Below are 14,898 nucleotides of genomic sequence, written 5' to 3' on the forward strand. Positions count from 1 at the left end.
TCGTGACCTTAAGCTCACAATAATTGAGAACACAGAGCAAGCAGTCTGGGAGCCACGTACACATTTTGGCAATAACAATGGCAGGAACAATGTGTTCACAAAAGCCCACTCGCACGCAATCCGGTCACAAGCCAAGAACTTCCAGGAAATCTAATCAGAGCGTCCAGTCGTGCACATACATCCACACAGTGCAATGTTGAAACTATATAAACGCCCAGATTTGAAATGGGAGTTGAGAAAAAGCTAGATGTGTTCTGTTGAAATGTTCAGCGCTGTGTTACGTGTACTGAGGACAGCATGTGAATTTGATCTATAAAATAAACGCTTCTTCTCCCGTCCTGGGGCAAGCAGATGATCGACTGAAGGTGTCCTGATTTTTTTGACCATTGAAAACCACCACAATACAATTTTGGGTGAAGATGTAGCGTTCAAATCCCACAAGGGGGCAGTGACGTGGCTTGATAAAGATGTAATATTTGTGAAATCGCAAACTGAAGAACAAAAAAAAAAACAAAATAAACAACAGCAATGAAATAATAAATACATATAGCCGAAAGTCTGTAAATATCATAGTCCATTAACCTTTAAAATCATAATGGTATTGATAAGTCAGTCATAATAGTTGCAAGTAAACACAACAAAAACCTATAAAGAGCTCTGTCATTTCTGCAGTGTTTTAAGATCATACACTGTAATCAATGAGCTCCTGTTAAAAAACCTATTTTTGCAGTGGTTCAATTAGTGCATACAAGTAATGATCAGCAAGGAGATTAGATCTGGGACAACCATCTGGCCTTATCCCCAGGATATGCTTATACAGCTCCATCACTCTGAAAGAAAAAAACACAAAACATTATTTGGATGTTTTCAGATCTAAACACTTTTTCAAGACCGTGAGAGGCAGATAAAAACAGAATTTGTTGCAATTCCAGCTTGATTTCAGGTAATAATCAGCATCATATGGGGTCAAATCTCATTACAGCTCACTGAATACTGACCCCTCCACAGCAGCCACAGTCTCCACACAGAGCTCCCAGCAGGCCATTTATCACCTGGACCGCACATAGAACGATCTGGATTAATCCCATCGCCAGGATCACAGAGAACAGGGACAGGTGCCAGGTTACCAAATTATCTGGCTTTTCACATTTTGTCCAAATTGTTTTATTTGACAGGTAATTCCTAGAGAGAAAATATGGATTCAGATTACTTATTCAAGCTTCTTTCAGCTGAACACATTTCCATATAGGCCACACATTCTGTTGGAATAGGGGAAAAAATGTAAACACATATAAAATAAATGTAAACATATAAAAATAAAATTAAAAGCTTATTGTTGAATATACAAAGATATTTAACTGTTTGATAGATTATTAATTTTAATCATCTTACCCATTCTCAAATGGGTAAGTTCCTGCTGCGTCGGGGTAAGTGCTGTTTAAACACATTGGTCCTCTGTTGATAGCCACGGCTGAGACTACAACTGAGTAACCTGCGCCCAACACACCAACAGCTGCGAACAGTATAGAGCTTAGCATCTAGATTGAGATAATAGAGAGAAAGTATTCTGATTAAATATATTCAAAAATGCCAGCTATAGATGCTTTAGAAAAAAACAAAAATAAACAATTTTCAACATCCATTTCAGCTAATATAAAAAATATGAACATATTACCGTACATTAAATTAATAGCTTAAACTGCACCAGCGAAACGCAAAATGCATGTCTTTCGATTTGCCTAATAGAGTTTTGTTTGCTCTTCCTCCCATCTACACATTCCTGATCGATCACTTGGCTTGTTTGGCGTGTTCCTCTTTAGGAGCACAATGCTCGCCTTGTGTAATAAACTCATGTGAAACTCCCATCAGGGAGAAAGGTCTGCCACACCGACCAAATCCTTATTAATATGTGTGCTTAATTCTATGTCCTAATCTGTTTTTTTTTGCATTTATGACTGTAAATCATCAAATATGTGTACACAGTGCCAGTGTGTTTGTTTTCCATTACAGCCTCAGCCTGATTTGGCTTTACAGTTAACAAATAATATGCAGTAAAATATGTCCTCCCTGCCCTTGAGGATAAGCAGCACTTATCAATGTCTGCTGTGCAATTTTTTTGAAAAAGAAAAAAAAAATGTACCAAGGGTGAGGCACTGATCCAAGCTACAGATGGGATTCTATCAAAATGTGGAGGTATAACAGAGTCTATAAAGACACTAACTGTACACACGCACATTGAGCTAAAAATAAGATAACATTTCTTAAAAAAAATGCATTCGCCCTTGCTTTAGGCAGTTAAATGAGACAATCTGCCTATCAATTAACATTTTGTCCTTAAAATAAGATATGTACTTATTATGGTGTTATGGGTAATCCCTGCTCAAAGAAACGCATTTGAGTGAAAAATCAAACTAAAAAGTCAATAAGTGAAAAACTGTGGCCAACTTTGGTAGCAGCAACTAGAATTTACTTGCAATTTTCAGCCACATTTTACTTTTAAATCCACTGTTTCTATTTCAGTTTGCAACGAATTATTATACACCAATGAAAAAATTAAATATAAATACTTTTGAAGAAAATCAAAGATTGCCTTTTCTAATGCTACTTTAACAAAGCTATGAACGATAGTTTAAAAGAATATTATTTGCCTCAGGTCTTTGATACCCTTCGTTATATTTGCTTTAAAGCCTCTGATGTTGTCGCGCCATTTAGGGCTCCGTATCCAAGGGCAAGGTACAGCAGGGCTATTTGGAAATATTAAGGGACAACTAAAAAAAATCTATATTTGTGAAGGTTTTTGCTTTTTTTTTTAAGCTGATATTTAAATATGAAATCTAATCTGTAAACCTTGAACTGTGATGAAAAATATAGTTATTTTTCAAAATTGCAAATGAGAAGAAAAAAACAGGTTAGAAAAATTTTCTAGATTTTAGTTATAAAAAAGTTAAGAAATTGATACATATTTTAGTTTTTATTTATAGGTACTTAGTTGAAATAAGTTTTAAAGCATCTCCTTTAAGTTTATTTAAACATAGCAAATATCTGTCATAATATATATTACCTATTAACAAGGAAAACATGTTTATTTCATTTTGATTATAAACATGAAGTGTTAGAAACCTCTATATTAAACTATTGGGTTGATCTATAAAAATGAAGATGTTAAACATAAAGCATCTCCTCACCGCGAATCTCCGGCCACAGCTTTCGTTTCCACAGCAACCGCAGCAGTCGTTGTTTTTCAAACCCAAAAAGACCAGAGCTGGGAAGATCATCTGTCATCCAAAGCCCACCCCAGATTCAATCACACAAACAAACACAAAACAAAAATGTCCGGTTGAGGATCGGTTAATTTCCGTACAGTGTATAGGTTGTAGCAGCAAACACTTGGGAATATGGAATATTCTACTATTTGGAAAGGGTCAGTCTGAAGAGATGCAAATTATACAAACTGATCAATTTCAACAAGTTTACCACAGTGTTAGAGGCTATTGATTTCAATGTAATATTATGTTAGAAATTTAATTTCAAGCAGAAAATGCAAAAAAAAAAGCATAGGTTTTGAATAACTAATAAATGTTGGACGAATGTTAAAAAATACACAATAATACAGTTACCAGCATATACTAATCTCTAAACAGAAATTGACAGTTTATCATGTAATCTATGAGTTTCCTGAAACTTACCAGCACACCTGATCCCAGGATGCCTCCAAAGTACCAAACCTCTTCTGTGATCTGATTATTTTTCACAACTTTTCCACTAGGAAAGAAGAGCAGGATGTTGCACAGCACGCACACTATCGCCAGAGGCATCAGGGTGATGCCCAGACATTTAGCAAAGCTGCCCGAACACATTCTGAAACCGATGCTTCGACCGCCCTTGACAGCAAAAGCAAATCCTGGTATCGAAATATCTGAACTATTTAGTAAAGTTGAGTCGTAAATAAGGTCCAAATTTTGTCCACTTCCAAATAATCTATGATGCCCGTAGAGAGATTCTCCTAACTACCTATTTTTCAAAAAAAAAAATCTAGATTTACTGAATGATGCTGCCTGCTTCACCTGTTTGTTCTGTGAAGATTATCAATACGGATTTGACCCTTTATACCCCCCACCCCACCCAACCCTCCCTCTTTAGGCGTGATCTCATTGCTTCACATTTACATCACAGCAGGATCTCTCTCGAAAAAAAACACACCTACATACACACATCCACACAAAGTGCAAACACTGGTGGCTACATGCAAAACTAACAGAGGGCTAATAATCTAGGGATATATTTCTGTGTGTGTGTGTGCACCCATACACACCAGCAAAGACACAGTGGTCAGAGTAGTTAATGTTCTACCACGCGTTTGGTTTGCATGGAGACACAGGAGGAAATAACAGACAGTCGGTAGATATGGTGTGGTCCCCATTGCTAACTGTACCCGCCTAAAGTTTAGTGACTCACATGAAAAACCCATGATCAATAAGGAATGACCAACAAACATGCTGAAAAATGTGATAACTTTTTTAAAGCAGTGTTTAAAAGAATGCCAGCTTATTTGATCAGAGCCCAACCTTGTAATCGATAGAAAGCAGGTGTAACTAGTAGGCTTATCAAGATGAGTCATTGAGTTTTTTGTAAACCTTTCCTTAAATATTTTCTTGTTCTCTTCAAAGAAAGATTAAAAAAATAATAAAATAAAAAATGTATAATATATATGTATATTGAAGAGGCCAAATGTAAAGACGTCTAACAATAGGAGTGAATTATAATTAGTATTGCCTAAGCATGTATTTTAGTAGATGGTGGGACAATCCTAACAACCTCAATAAGTCTGACAATGGAGGTATGACCGGGTCAGAGCATCTTCATAACCGCTCCTCTTGTATGGTGGTCCTGCGCTGTGGACCTGAGAGCTATTAAAAACTATACCAGATAGCAGCAGGACTACTGGAAACAATGACTTATTAAAGCAATAATTACTCATTAATGCACTTCAGGGGAGCAAATTCTGGATATTGTTGTTTGATCCAATGAGAGAATAGACCTATCTTAAAAAACTAACCAAATACTTTATCTGATTACAAAGTGTCAGAATACCTGATACAGTGCTGCTTTTCAGGATGCCTGTGCAGACCGTGACCTCCTCCAAACGTACCAAGAGGTTGTCTGGTTTGATGAATCTTGCTTTATTTTAAATCCCATAGATAATGTACAGGTCACTTACCTGAGGAACACATTGGACTAGGAAATTCTAAAGCAAGAGTAATGTTGTGTGGATACTATTTGGACATGGAGTATACGTACTTAAGCATTGCTAAAGACATGTAGGATACAACCCGTGACGGTATTACCTGCTGGCTGTGGCAGTGATGTGCTCTTTCACAAAATAAAAAAAAAAGGATTCTAAATGGTTTGAGAAGCAGAAGAACCAGTTAAACATTGGCCTTCCAAATCTGCCAAATCTAAATGTAATCAAGAATTTGTAGGATGTGTGTAACAATTCCAATCCATAGGAAACACACACGCAAATCTACAACTTACATAATCAACTGCTAACATCTTTTTTGGGAGATGCCACAAAACATCGAGTGTTCTTTGGCGTTTATGTGTCATTGCATTTTTGCTGAAGCAAACAGCTGATTTATTAATAATAGAATTAAAGGGAAATTTACATCTGGCAGAAAAATCTGGGCTGAGTGATCGACCATGAGGCAGAGCAATGGAAGAAACTGTGACAGCGATGAGGGGACTATAGGCAGGGGGAAGAGTGGAGAACGGGAAAAGAGGTGAGCATAATCAGCTGGTGGTGAGGAACAGCAGGGATTAGGGAGGGCAGAGGGAGTGTAGGAGTGGAGACTGTTAGATAGAAGTTAAACAGAGAGAAACAAATATTAAAAATATAATGATATGGAAATTTAAAAATGACAGAAAAGAACTAAAATGGCAACAACTGGCTCATTAAATTAATCAGAACAAAGTCAAGAACACAAAGAAGAAATATTAAGTAATGCAAACTTGGACAAAAAACATCGGTTTAAGCCACAAATTTATTGGCTCTGTGAACAATATATTTGCAATATATATTCTATTTTCTTATTATGGTTTAAATAAAGGTGGATAAAATGTACAACAAAAACATCGAAACAACATGATTTTTGAAAACATACACATATTTAAATATTATTGATATAACTTATAGAAACTTTAATTTTTTTTGTAATAATACATTTGGGAGCCTTTTCTAAAGGCCCCACCACCACACCCAAATTTCCATGCTGTGGAACAGTAAAGATATTTCTTATCTTATTCTTATCTTGTCTTATAAAAACTTCAGCTCATTTAAAAATAATGTTTTTTTTTTTAAAAGATTAGAGATACAGGGAAACTCCCAACAGCTAATCCAAACAATGCTACCAAACAGAGGAGTTTCAATTAATTATTAACGTATACAATACAAAGAGTACCCAGAACAAACACATTTCACTTTAAGGGCCTCACCAAAAAGATGGCGAGAACTTAATATTAATTTTCAGAGAAATGCATAATTTTCCCTCTAAACTGACAAATTTGTGGCATAAGTCACAAATATGAAAGAATATTCATAAAATAGTTTTAGGCATTTTGCTTTTATTAGTGCTACCAGAGCCTTGAATTTAAATGGTAATCAAATAGTTCAAACATACTGCTGGGTATTTTGATGAAACACTGCAGGCATATAATTTTACATGAGGCAGAGAAAACAAGAATGAGAGCTATCTGAGGAGTTCAAAAGGATAAGTTCAGGTAAACATTACCAGGGTACACCAGCCGCCAGTTTTATAAAAAACTAAAAAATAAAGTTCATGGTACTGCAGATAATTTTCCAGGATAAAGAGGTAAGAGGAATGTCTGATATCCACCAGCTGTTCCTCTCTGAACCTGTTATGGTTCAGAGAGGAACAGCTGGCGTAGACTTAGTTGTTAACTTAGTCGTAGACTTTTCTCTCAGTTTACAACTAAGAGAAAAGCAGAAAAAATGCAAGTCTGGTCTTAGTCCAATGTACCTACATCTCTAAACGTTCTGAAAGGGCTTTGTTAGAGTTACCGGACAAAACTGAAGGTGTTTGTCCAGTTTAATCAGCCTCATGTTTACAGATGAAGCTTTAGAAGAGCCACAGCAACTGTGAAAAGTGGAGGGAGCTTGGTTTAATGTCATGGCTGATTTGCTGCACATGGCACAGCAAACCTGAAATTTGTATAGGGCACAATTATCATGTAATCCTGGAATGATGCATGCCGACCAGTGCCAGAAAGCTCATTCTGAGGGAGATTGGTTTAAACTGGTGAATGCAGTGGTTTCATAGCAATGTTTAGCAATCAGCTGCTGTATGTAACTAAATAAAATGTGAGATTTTTGTTAAAATATGCGATAAATTATAAGCAATCCACTAAACTGTTGGTGTTTTAAGATGTTGAACAGATAGCTGATGTCATTAATGAATAGCAATGTTTTTTTGTTTTTTTTTTATGTCCGTATATATAGCAGAGTATATACAGTTAAGATAATATGCAGAAATCTCTGCCGTCGGTGGATTACTGTGAAATCTCAAAAACTGAGTCCCCAGGCACTCACATATGATCTTGCTGTGTAATTCCCTGGTGAGATGGATTCCCTTGGTTCATTCACAAATTTCAGCTATCAATTTAAAAATATTTTTTCACAGAAATTGTCTGTTTCATACAGGCTTCTGGAACAATCAAACATTTTATATGTATTTTTAAAATATTTTGTTAGAGAGATTTAAAAGTAAGCTGTCTCAGCCGTATCACTGCAGGATAATTTATATGTTTAGGAGGAACATATTGTATGCTGACACTGACATGTCATAAACAATTGGGCTGTATTCATTTTAATTTATTATCACGCATCCTGACTCTTAGAGCTCTTGAACTTGCCACCAACTTGCCTCTGCATAAGGTCTTCTTTAACGCAGATTAACCGTAAATTTTAGGAGGAATCTCATTAAAAACATGAAAACTTTCACTTCTTTTATAGACTAATTAGTTTCTTAACTGCTGTTGCATAAAGAGAAGAGAACAAAGATGATGAGAAGCTGTAAAAAATATTTCTCAATACCCATTTCTCACATACGCATTGTTTTCAAACTGTGGCAGGTACCAGATGGTGATAAGGGGGCTTCCTTTTAGAGTTCTAACACGAATTTCTGTCATTACTGGATAGTTTTCAACAAATGCCAAAATTTGGTTATTCAAATGTGATTCATTGCAGATGTCATTCAATGGAATAGATAAAAAAAAAAAAAAAAAACATTTACATACCGTTTTAAAGTTATAAACAATATATATACATATATATATATATATATATATATATATATATATATATATATATATATATTGTTTATAACTTGATATATTTTGTGAAATATACACTAATACTTTGAACTTCGAAATACTGTTATGCAATGTTTATCAAAGAATGTTTTATAATGTCATATAATGTCATATGTGTGATTTCTTATTGGTTAGATATAAAAAGTTGGAAAGGTATATAACAGCTAATAATGGAGCTATAAGAGAGACTTTGGGCTGATTTTAAAATTCAGCCTTTTTGGCACATTTTGGGTTTTTTTTTTATCTTCAAACTTAAAATATCAATCAAATATATTTTCTGGGGAAGCTTATTCGTTTATCTATACTAGCATAAAATAAAACTGATGTTAGTATGTTAGAAATTAGAATATAATTATGAAAACTTCCTTTTTATTAAGCTCAAAATCAAATTATTGATTATTGATCTTAAGTAAAATATAATAAACATATGATCATTTATTATAGATCTTTTGTAATTTATGGAAGCCCGTTTCCGCCACTCTGTAAAAAAAAAAAAAAAAAACTATCTCAATATAATGAGATAGTATCTCAATATAATGAGATAGTAACTCAATATAATGAGATAGTATCTCGTTATAATGAGATAGTTTTTTTTTTTTTTTTACCATTTTTTTAAGTTAAAATTGAGTATTTTTGGTCAATAGCTCCCAGGTCATGTGACCTATTGATGCAAAATCAGTGTGAAATTGTTCTACTAGTCTCTGTAGATGGGGCACACTCGTTTGTTTTTCATTTTAACTCTTTTTTTATTTTTTAGCAATTTTTTAAGTTAAATTTGAGTATTTTTGGTCAATAGCTCCCAGATCATGTGACCTATTGACGCAAAATCACTTGGAAATTGTTCTACTAGTCTCTGTAGATGGGGCACACTCATTTGATTTTCATTTTAACTCTTTTTTTTTATTTTTTACCAATTTTTTTAGTTAAAATTTAGTATTTTTGGTCAATAGCTCCCAGGTCATGTGACCTATTGACCCAAAATCAGTGTGAAATTGTTCTACTAGTCTCTGTAGATGGGGCACACTCATTTGTTTTGCATTTTAACTCTTTTTTTATTTTTTTACCAATTTTTTTAGTTAAAATTGAGTATTTTTGGTCAATAGCTCCCAGGTCATGTGACCTATTGACCCAAAATCAGTGTGAAATTGTTCTACTAGTCTCTGTAGATGGGGCACACTCATTTATTTTTCATTTTAACTCTTTTTTTTATTTTTTAGCAATTTTTTAAGTTAAAATTGAGTATTTTTCTTCAATAGCTCCCAAGTCATGTGACCTATTGACCCAAAATCAGTGTAAAATTGTTCTACTAGTCTCTGTAGATGGGGCACACTCATTTGTTTTTCATTTTAACTCTTTTTTTTATTTTTTACCAATTTTTTTAGTTAAAATTGAGTATTGTTGGTCAATAGCTCCCAGGTCATGTGACCTATTGACCCAAAATCAGCGTGAAATTGTTCTACTAGTCTCTGTAGATGGGTCACACTCATTTGTTTTGCATTTTAACTCTTTTTTTATTTTTTTACCATTTTTTTTAGTTAAAATTGAGTATTTTTGGTCAATAGCTCCCAGGTCATGTGACCTATTGACCCAAAATCAGTGTGAAATTGTTCTACTAGTCTCTGTAGATGGGGCACACTCATTTATTTTTCATTTTAACTCTTTTTTTATTTTTTAGCAATTTTTTAAGTTAAAATTGAGTATTTTTCTTCAATAGCTCCCAGGTCATGTGACCTATTGACCCAAAATCAGTGTAAAATTGTTCTACTAGTCTCTGTAGATGGGGCACACTCATTTGTTTTTCATTTTAACTCTTCTTTTTTTTTTTTTTTACCAATTTTTTTAGTTAAAATTGAGTATTTTTGGTCAATAGCTCCCAGGTCATGTGACCTATTGACCCAAAATCAGTGTGAAATTGTTCTACTAGTCTCTGTAGATGGGGCACACTTATTTGTTTTTCATTTTAACTCTTTTTCTATTTTTTACCACACATGGACACCCTTATGCTTGAACATGGTGTTCGTTATGGACAATCCATGACGAGCACAGAAGTCCAACAACAGAACACCACTCGAGTTCAGATCGAGTGGTGTGAATTGTTGGGTCCCCCCTTACATGGGCCCACCACCCGTGAGAGGGGCCATAAGGGTCGTATGCAATGTGTGTTGGCCGGGGGAGGGGACCCTGGTGGTCCGATCCTCGGCTGCAGAAGCTGGCTCTTGGGATGTGGAATGTCACCTCGCTGGTGGGAAGGGACCGGAGCTAGTGTGTGAGGCTGAGAGGTTCCAGCTAGAAATAGTCTGTCTCACCTGACGTATGGTTCTGGTTCTGGAACCAGTCTCCTTGAGAGGGGCTGGACATACTTCCACTCTGGAGTTGCCCACAGTGAGAGGCGCTGGGCAGGAGTGGGCATACTTGTTGCCCCCCATCTCGGCGCCTGTACGTTGGGGTTCATCCCGGTGAACGAGAGGGCTCCGCCTAAGGGTGGGGGGACGGGTTCTGACTGTTGTCTGTGCTAACGGGCCGAACAACAGTTAAGATTACCCACCCTTCTTGGAGTCCTTAGAGGGAGAACTGGAGGGTGCCCCTCCTGGGGACTCCCTTGTTCTGCTGGGAGACTTCAACGCTCACGTGGGCAATGACAGTGAGACCTGGAAGGGCATGGTTGGGAGGAATGGTCGCCCCGATCTGAACTCGAGTGGTGTTCTGTTGTTGGACTTCTGTGCTCGTCATGGATTGTCCATAACGAACACCATGTTCAAGCATAAGGGTGTCCATGTGTGGTAAAAAATAGAAAAAGAGTTAAAATGAAAAACAAATAAGTGTGCCCCATCTACAGAGACTAGTAGAACAATTTCACACTGATTTTGGGTCAATAGGTCACATGACCTGGGAGCTATTGACCAAAAATACTCAATTTTAACTAAAAAAATTGGTAAAAAAAAATAAAAAAGAGTTAAAATGAAAAACAAATGAGTGTGCCCCATCTACAGAGACTAGTAGAACAATTTCACACTGATTTTGGGTCAATAGGTCACATGACCTGGGAGCTATTGAAGAAAAATACTCAATTTTAACTTAAAAAATTGCTAAAAAAATAAAAAAAGAGTTAAAATGAAAAACAAATAAGTGTGCCCCATCTACAGAGACTAGTAGAACAATTTCACACTGATTTTGGGTCAATAGGTCACATGACCTGGGAGCTATTGACCAAAAATACTAAATTTTAACTAAGAAAATTGGTAAAAAAATAAAAAAAGAGTTAAAATGAAAAACAAATAAGTGTGCCCCATCTACAGAGACTAGTAGAACAATTTCACACTGATTTTGGGTCAATAGGTCACATGACCTGGGAGCTATTGACCAAAAATACTCAATTTTAACTAAAAAAATTGGTAAAAAAAAATAAAAAAAGAGTTAAAATGAAAAACAAATGAGTGTGCCCCATCTACAGAGACTAGTAGAACAATTTCACACTGATTTGGGGTCAATAGGTCACATGACCTGGGAGCTATTGAAGAAAAATACTCAATTTTAACTTAAAAAATTGCTAAAAAAATAAAAAAAGAGTTAAAATGAAAAACAAATAAGTGTGCCCCATCTACAGAGACTAGTAGAACAATTTCACACTGATTTTGGGTCAATAGGTCACATGACCTGGGAGCTATTGACCAAAAATACTCAATTTTAACTAAGAAAATTGGTAAAAAAAATAAAAAAAGAGTTAAAATGAAAAACAAATGAGTGTGCCCCATTTACAGAGACTAGTAGAACAATTTCACACTGATTTGGGGTCAATAGGTCACATAACCTGGGAGCTATTGACCAAAAATACTCAATTTTGACTTAAAAAATTGGTAAAAAATAAAAAAAGAGTTAAAATGAAAAACAAATGAGTGTGCCCCATCTACAGAGACTAGTAGAACACTTTCACACTGATTTGGGGTCAATAGGTCACATGACCTGGGAGCTATTGACCAAAAATACTCAATTTTAACTTAAAAAATTGGTAAAAAAAACAAAAAAAAACTATATCAATATAATGAGATACTATCTCATTATATTGAGTTACTATCTCATTATAATGAGATACTATCTCATTATATTGAGTTACTATCTCATTATAATGAGATACTATCTCATTATATTGAGTTACTATCTCATTATAATGAGATACTATCTCATTATATTGAGTTACTATCTCATTATAATGAGAAACTATCTCATTATATTGAGATAGTAACTCAATATAATGAGATACTATCTCATTATATTGAGTTACTATCTCATTATAATGAGATAGTAACTCAATATAATGAGATAGTATCTCATTATAATGAGTTACTATCTCATTATATTGAGTTACTATCTCATTATATTGAGTTACTATCTCATTATAATGAGATAGTAACTCAATATAATGAGATAGTATCTCATTATAATGAGATATTTTTTTTTTATTTTTTACCAATTTTTTAAGTTAAAATTGAGTATTTTTGGTCAATAGCTCCCAGGTCATGTGACCTATTGATGCAAAATCAGTGTGAAATTGTTCTACTAGTCTCTGTAGATGGGGCACACTCATTTGTTTTTCATTATAACTCTTTTTTTATTTTTTTTAGCAATTTTTTAAGTTAAAATTGAGTATTTTTGGTCAATAGCTCCCAGGTCATGTGACCTATTGACCCCAAATCAGTGTGAAAGTGTTCTACTAGTCTCTGTAGATGGGGCACACTCATTTGTTTTTCATTTTAACTCTTTTTTTATTTTTTACCAATTTTTTAAGTCAAAATTGAGTATTTTTGGTCAATAGCTCCCAGGTTATGTGACCTATTGACCCCAAATCAGTGTGAAATTGTTCTACTAGTCTCTGTAAATGGGGCACACTCATTTGTTTTTCATTTTAACTCTTTTTTTATTTTTTTTTACCAATTTTCTTAGTTAAAATTGAGTATTTTTGGTCAATAGCTCCCAGGTCATGTGACCTATTGACCCAAAATCAGTGTGAAATTGTTCTACTAGTCTCTGTAGATGGGGCACACTTATTTGTTTTTCATTTTAACTCTTTTTTTATTTTTTTAGCAATTTTTTAAGTTAAAATTTAGTATTTTTCTTCAATAGCTCCCAGGTCATGTGACCTATTGACCCAAAATCAGTGTGAAATTGTTCTACTAGTCTCTGTAGATGGGGCACACTTATTTGTTTTTCATTTTAACTCTTTGTTTTATTTTTTAGCAATTTTTTAAGTTAAAATTGAGTATTTTTGGTCAAAAGCTCCCAGGTCATGTGACCTATTGACCCAAAATCAGTGTAAAATTGTTCTACTAGTCTCTGTAGATGGGGAACACTCATTTGTTTTTCAATTTAACTCCTTTTTTTTTTTTTTTTTTTTTACCAATTTTTTTTAGTTAAAATTGAGTATTTTTCGTCAATAGCTCCCAGATCATGTGACCTATTGACCCAAAATCAGTGTAAAATTGTTCTACTAGTCTCTGTAGATGGGGCACACTCATTTGTTTTTCATTTTAACTCCTTTTTTTTAATTTTTTAGCAATTTTTTAAGTTAAAATTGAGTATTTTTCGTCAATAGCTCCCAGGTCATGTGACCTATTGACCCAAAATCAGTGTGAAATTGTTCTACTAGTCTCTGTAGATGGGGCACACTCATTTGTTTTTTATTTTAACTCTTTTTTAGCAATTTTTTAAGTTAAAATTGAGTATTTTTCTTCAATAGCTCCCAGGTCATGTGACCTATTGACCCAAAATCAGTGTGAAATTGTTCTACTAGTCTCTGTATATGGGGCACACTCATTTATTTTTCATTTTAACTCTTTTTTTATTTTTTAGCAATTTTTTAAGTTAAAATTGAGTATTTTTCGTCGATAGCTCCCAGGTCATGTGACCTATTGACCCAAAATCAGTGTGAATTGTTGGGTCCCCCCTTACATGGGCCCACCACCCGTGAGAGGGGCGCTGGGCAGGAGTGGGCATACTTGTTGCCCCCCATCTCGGCGCCTGTACGTTGGGGTTCATCCTGGTGAACGAGAGGGCTCCGCCTAAGGGTGGGGGGACGGGTTCTGACTGTTGTCTGTGCTAACGGGCCGAACAACAGTTCAGATTACCCACCCTTCTTGGAGTCCTTAGAGGGAGAACTGGAGGGTGCCCCTCCTGGGGACTCCCTTGTTCTGCTGGGAGACTTCAACGCTCATGTGGGCAATGACAGTGAGACCTGGAGGGGCATGGTTGGAAGGAACGGTCGCCCCGATCTGAACTCGAGTGGTGTTCTGTTGTTGGACTTCTGTGCTCGTCATGGATTGTCCATAACGAACACCATGTTCAAGCATAAGGGTGTCCATATGTGGTAAAAAATAGAAAAAGAGTTAAAATGCTAAACAAATGAGTGTGCCCCATCTACAGAGACTAGTAGAACAATTTCACACTGATTTTGGGTCAATAGGTCACATGACCTGGGAGCTATTGACCAAAAATACTCAATTTTAACTTAAAAAATTG

General features: G+C 35.2%; 1 protein-coding gene across 1 annotated transcript; it reads right to left on the bottom strand.

Annotated features, from left to right (window-relative positions):
- Positions 1-406: 406 nt before the first annotated feature.
- On the bottom strand, positions 407-4,086 carry tm4sf4 (transmembrane 4 L six family member 4). Its single transcript, XM_038268956.1, has 5 exons — positions 3,687-4,086; positions 3,186-3,275; positions 1,393-1,538; positions 999-1,182; positions 407-830 (listed from the first exon to the last, which is right to left on the bottom strand). Exons 1-5 carry the CDS (start codon positions 3,855-3,857, stop codon positions 813-815), a joined length of 609 nt encoding a protein of 202 aa, XP_038124884.1. The 5' UTR covers positions 3,858-4,086; the 3' UTR covers positions 407-812.
- Positions 4,087-14,898: the final 10,812 nt, after the last annotated feature.

Source organism: Cyprinodon tularosa, unplaced genomic scaffold (assembly GCF_016077235.1).
Source record: "Cyprinodon tularosa strain WSP-4 unplaced genomic scaffold, ASM1607723v1 ctg710, whole genome shotgun sequence".
Taxonomy (NCBI): Eukaryota; Metazoa; Chordata; class Actinopteri; order Cyprinodontiformes; family Cyprinodontidae; genus Cyprinodon; species Cyprinodon tularosa.

Coding starts and splice junctions, on each gene's coding strand:
- tm4sf4 (XM_038268956.1), bottom strand. CDS start 3,857: ATGTGTTCGGGCAGCTTTGCTAAATGTCTGGGCATCACCCTGATGCCT. Junction 1,539..3,185: donor GCTGTGGCCGGAGATTCGCG/GTGAGGAGATGC, acceptor ATCTCAATCTAG/ATGCTAAGCTCTATACTGTT. Junction 1,183..1,392: donor ACTTACCCATTTGAGAATGG/GTAAGATGATTA, acceptor TTTTCTCTCTAG/GAATTACCTGTCAAATAAAA.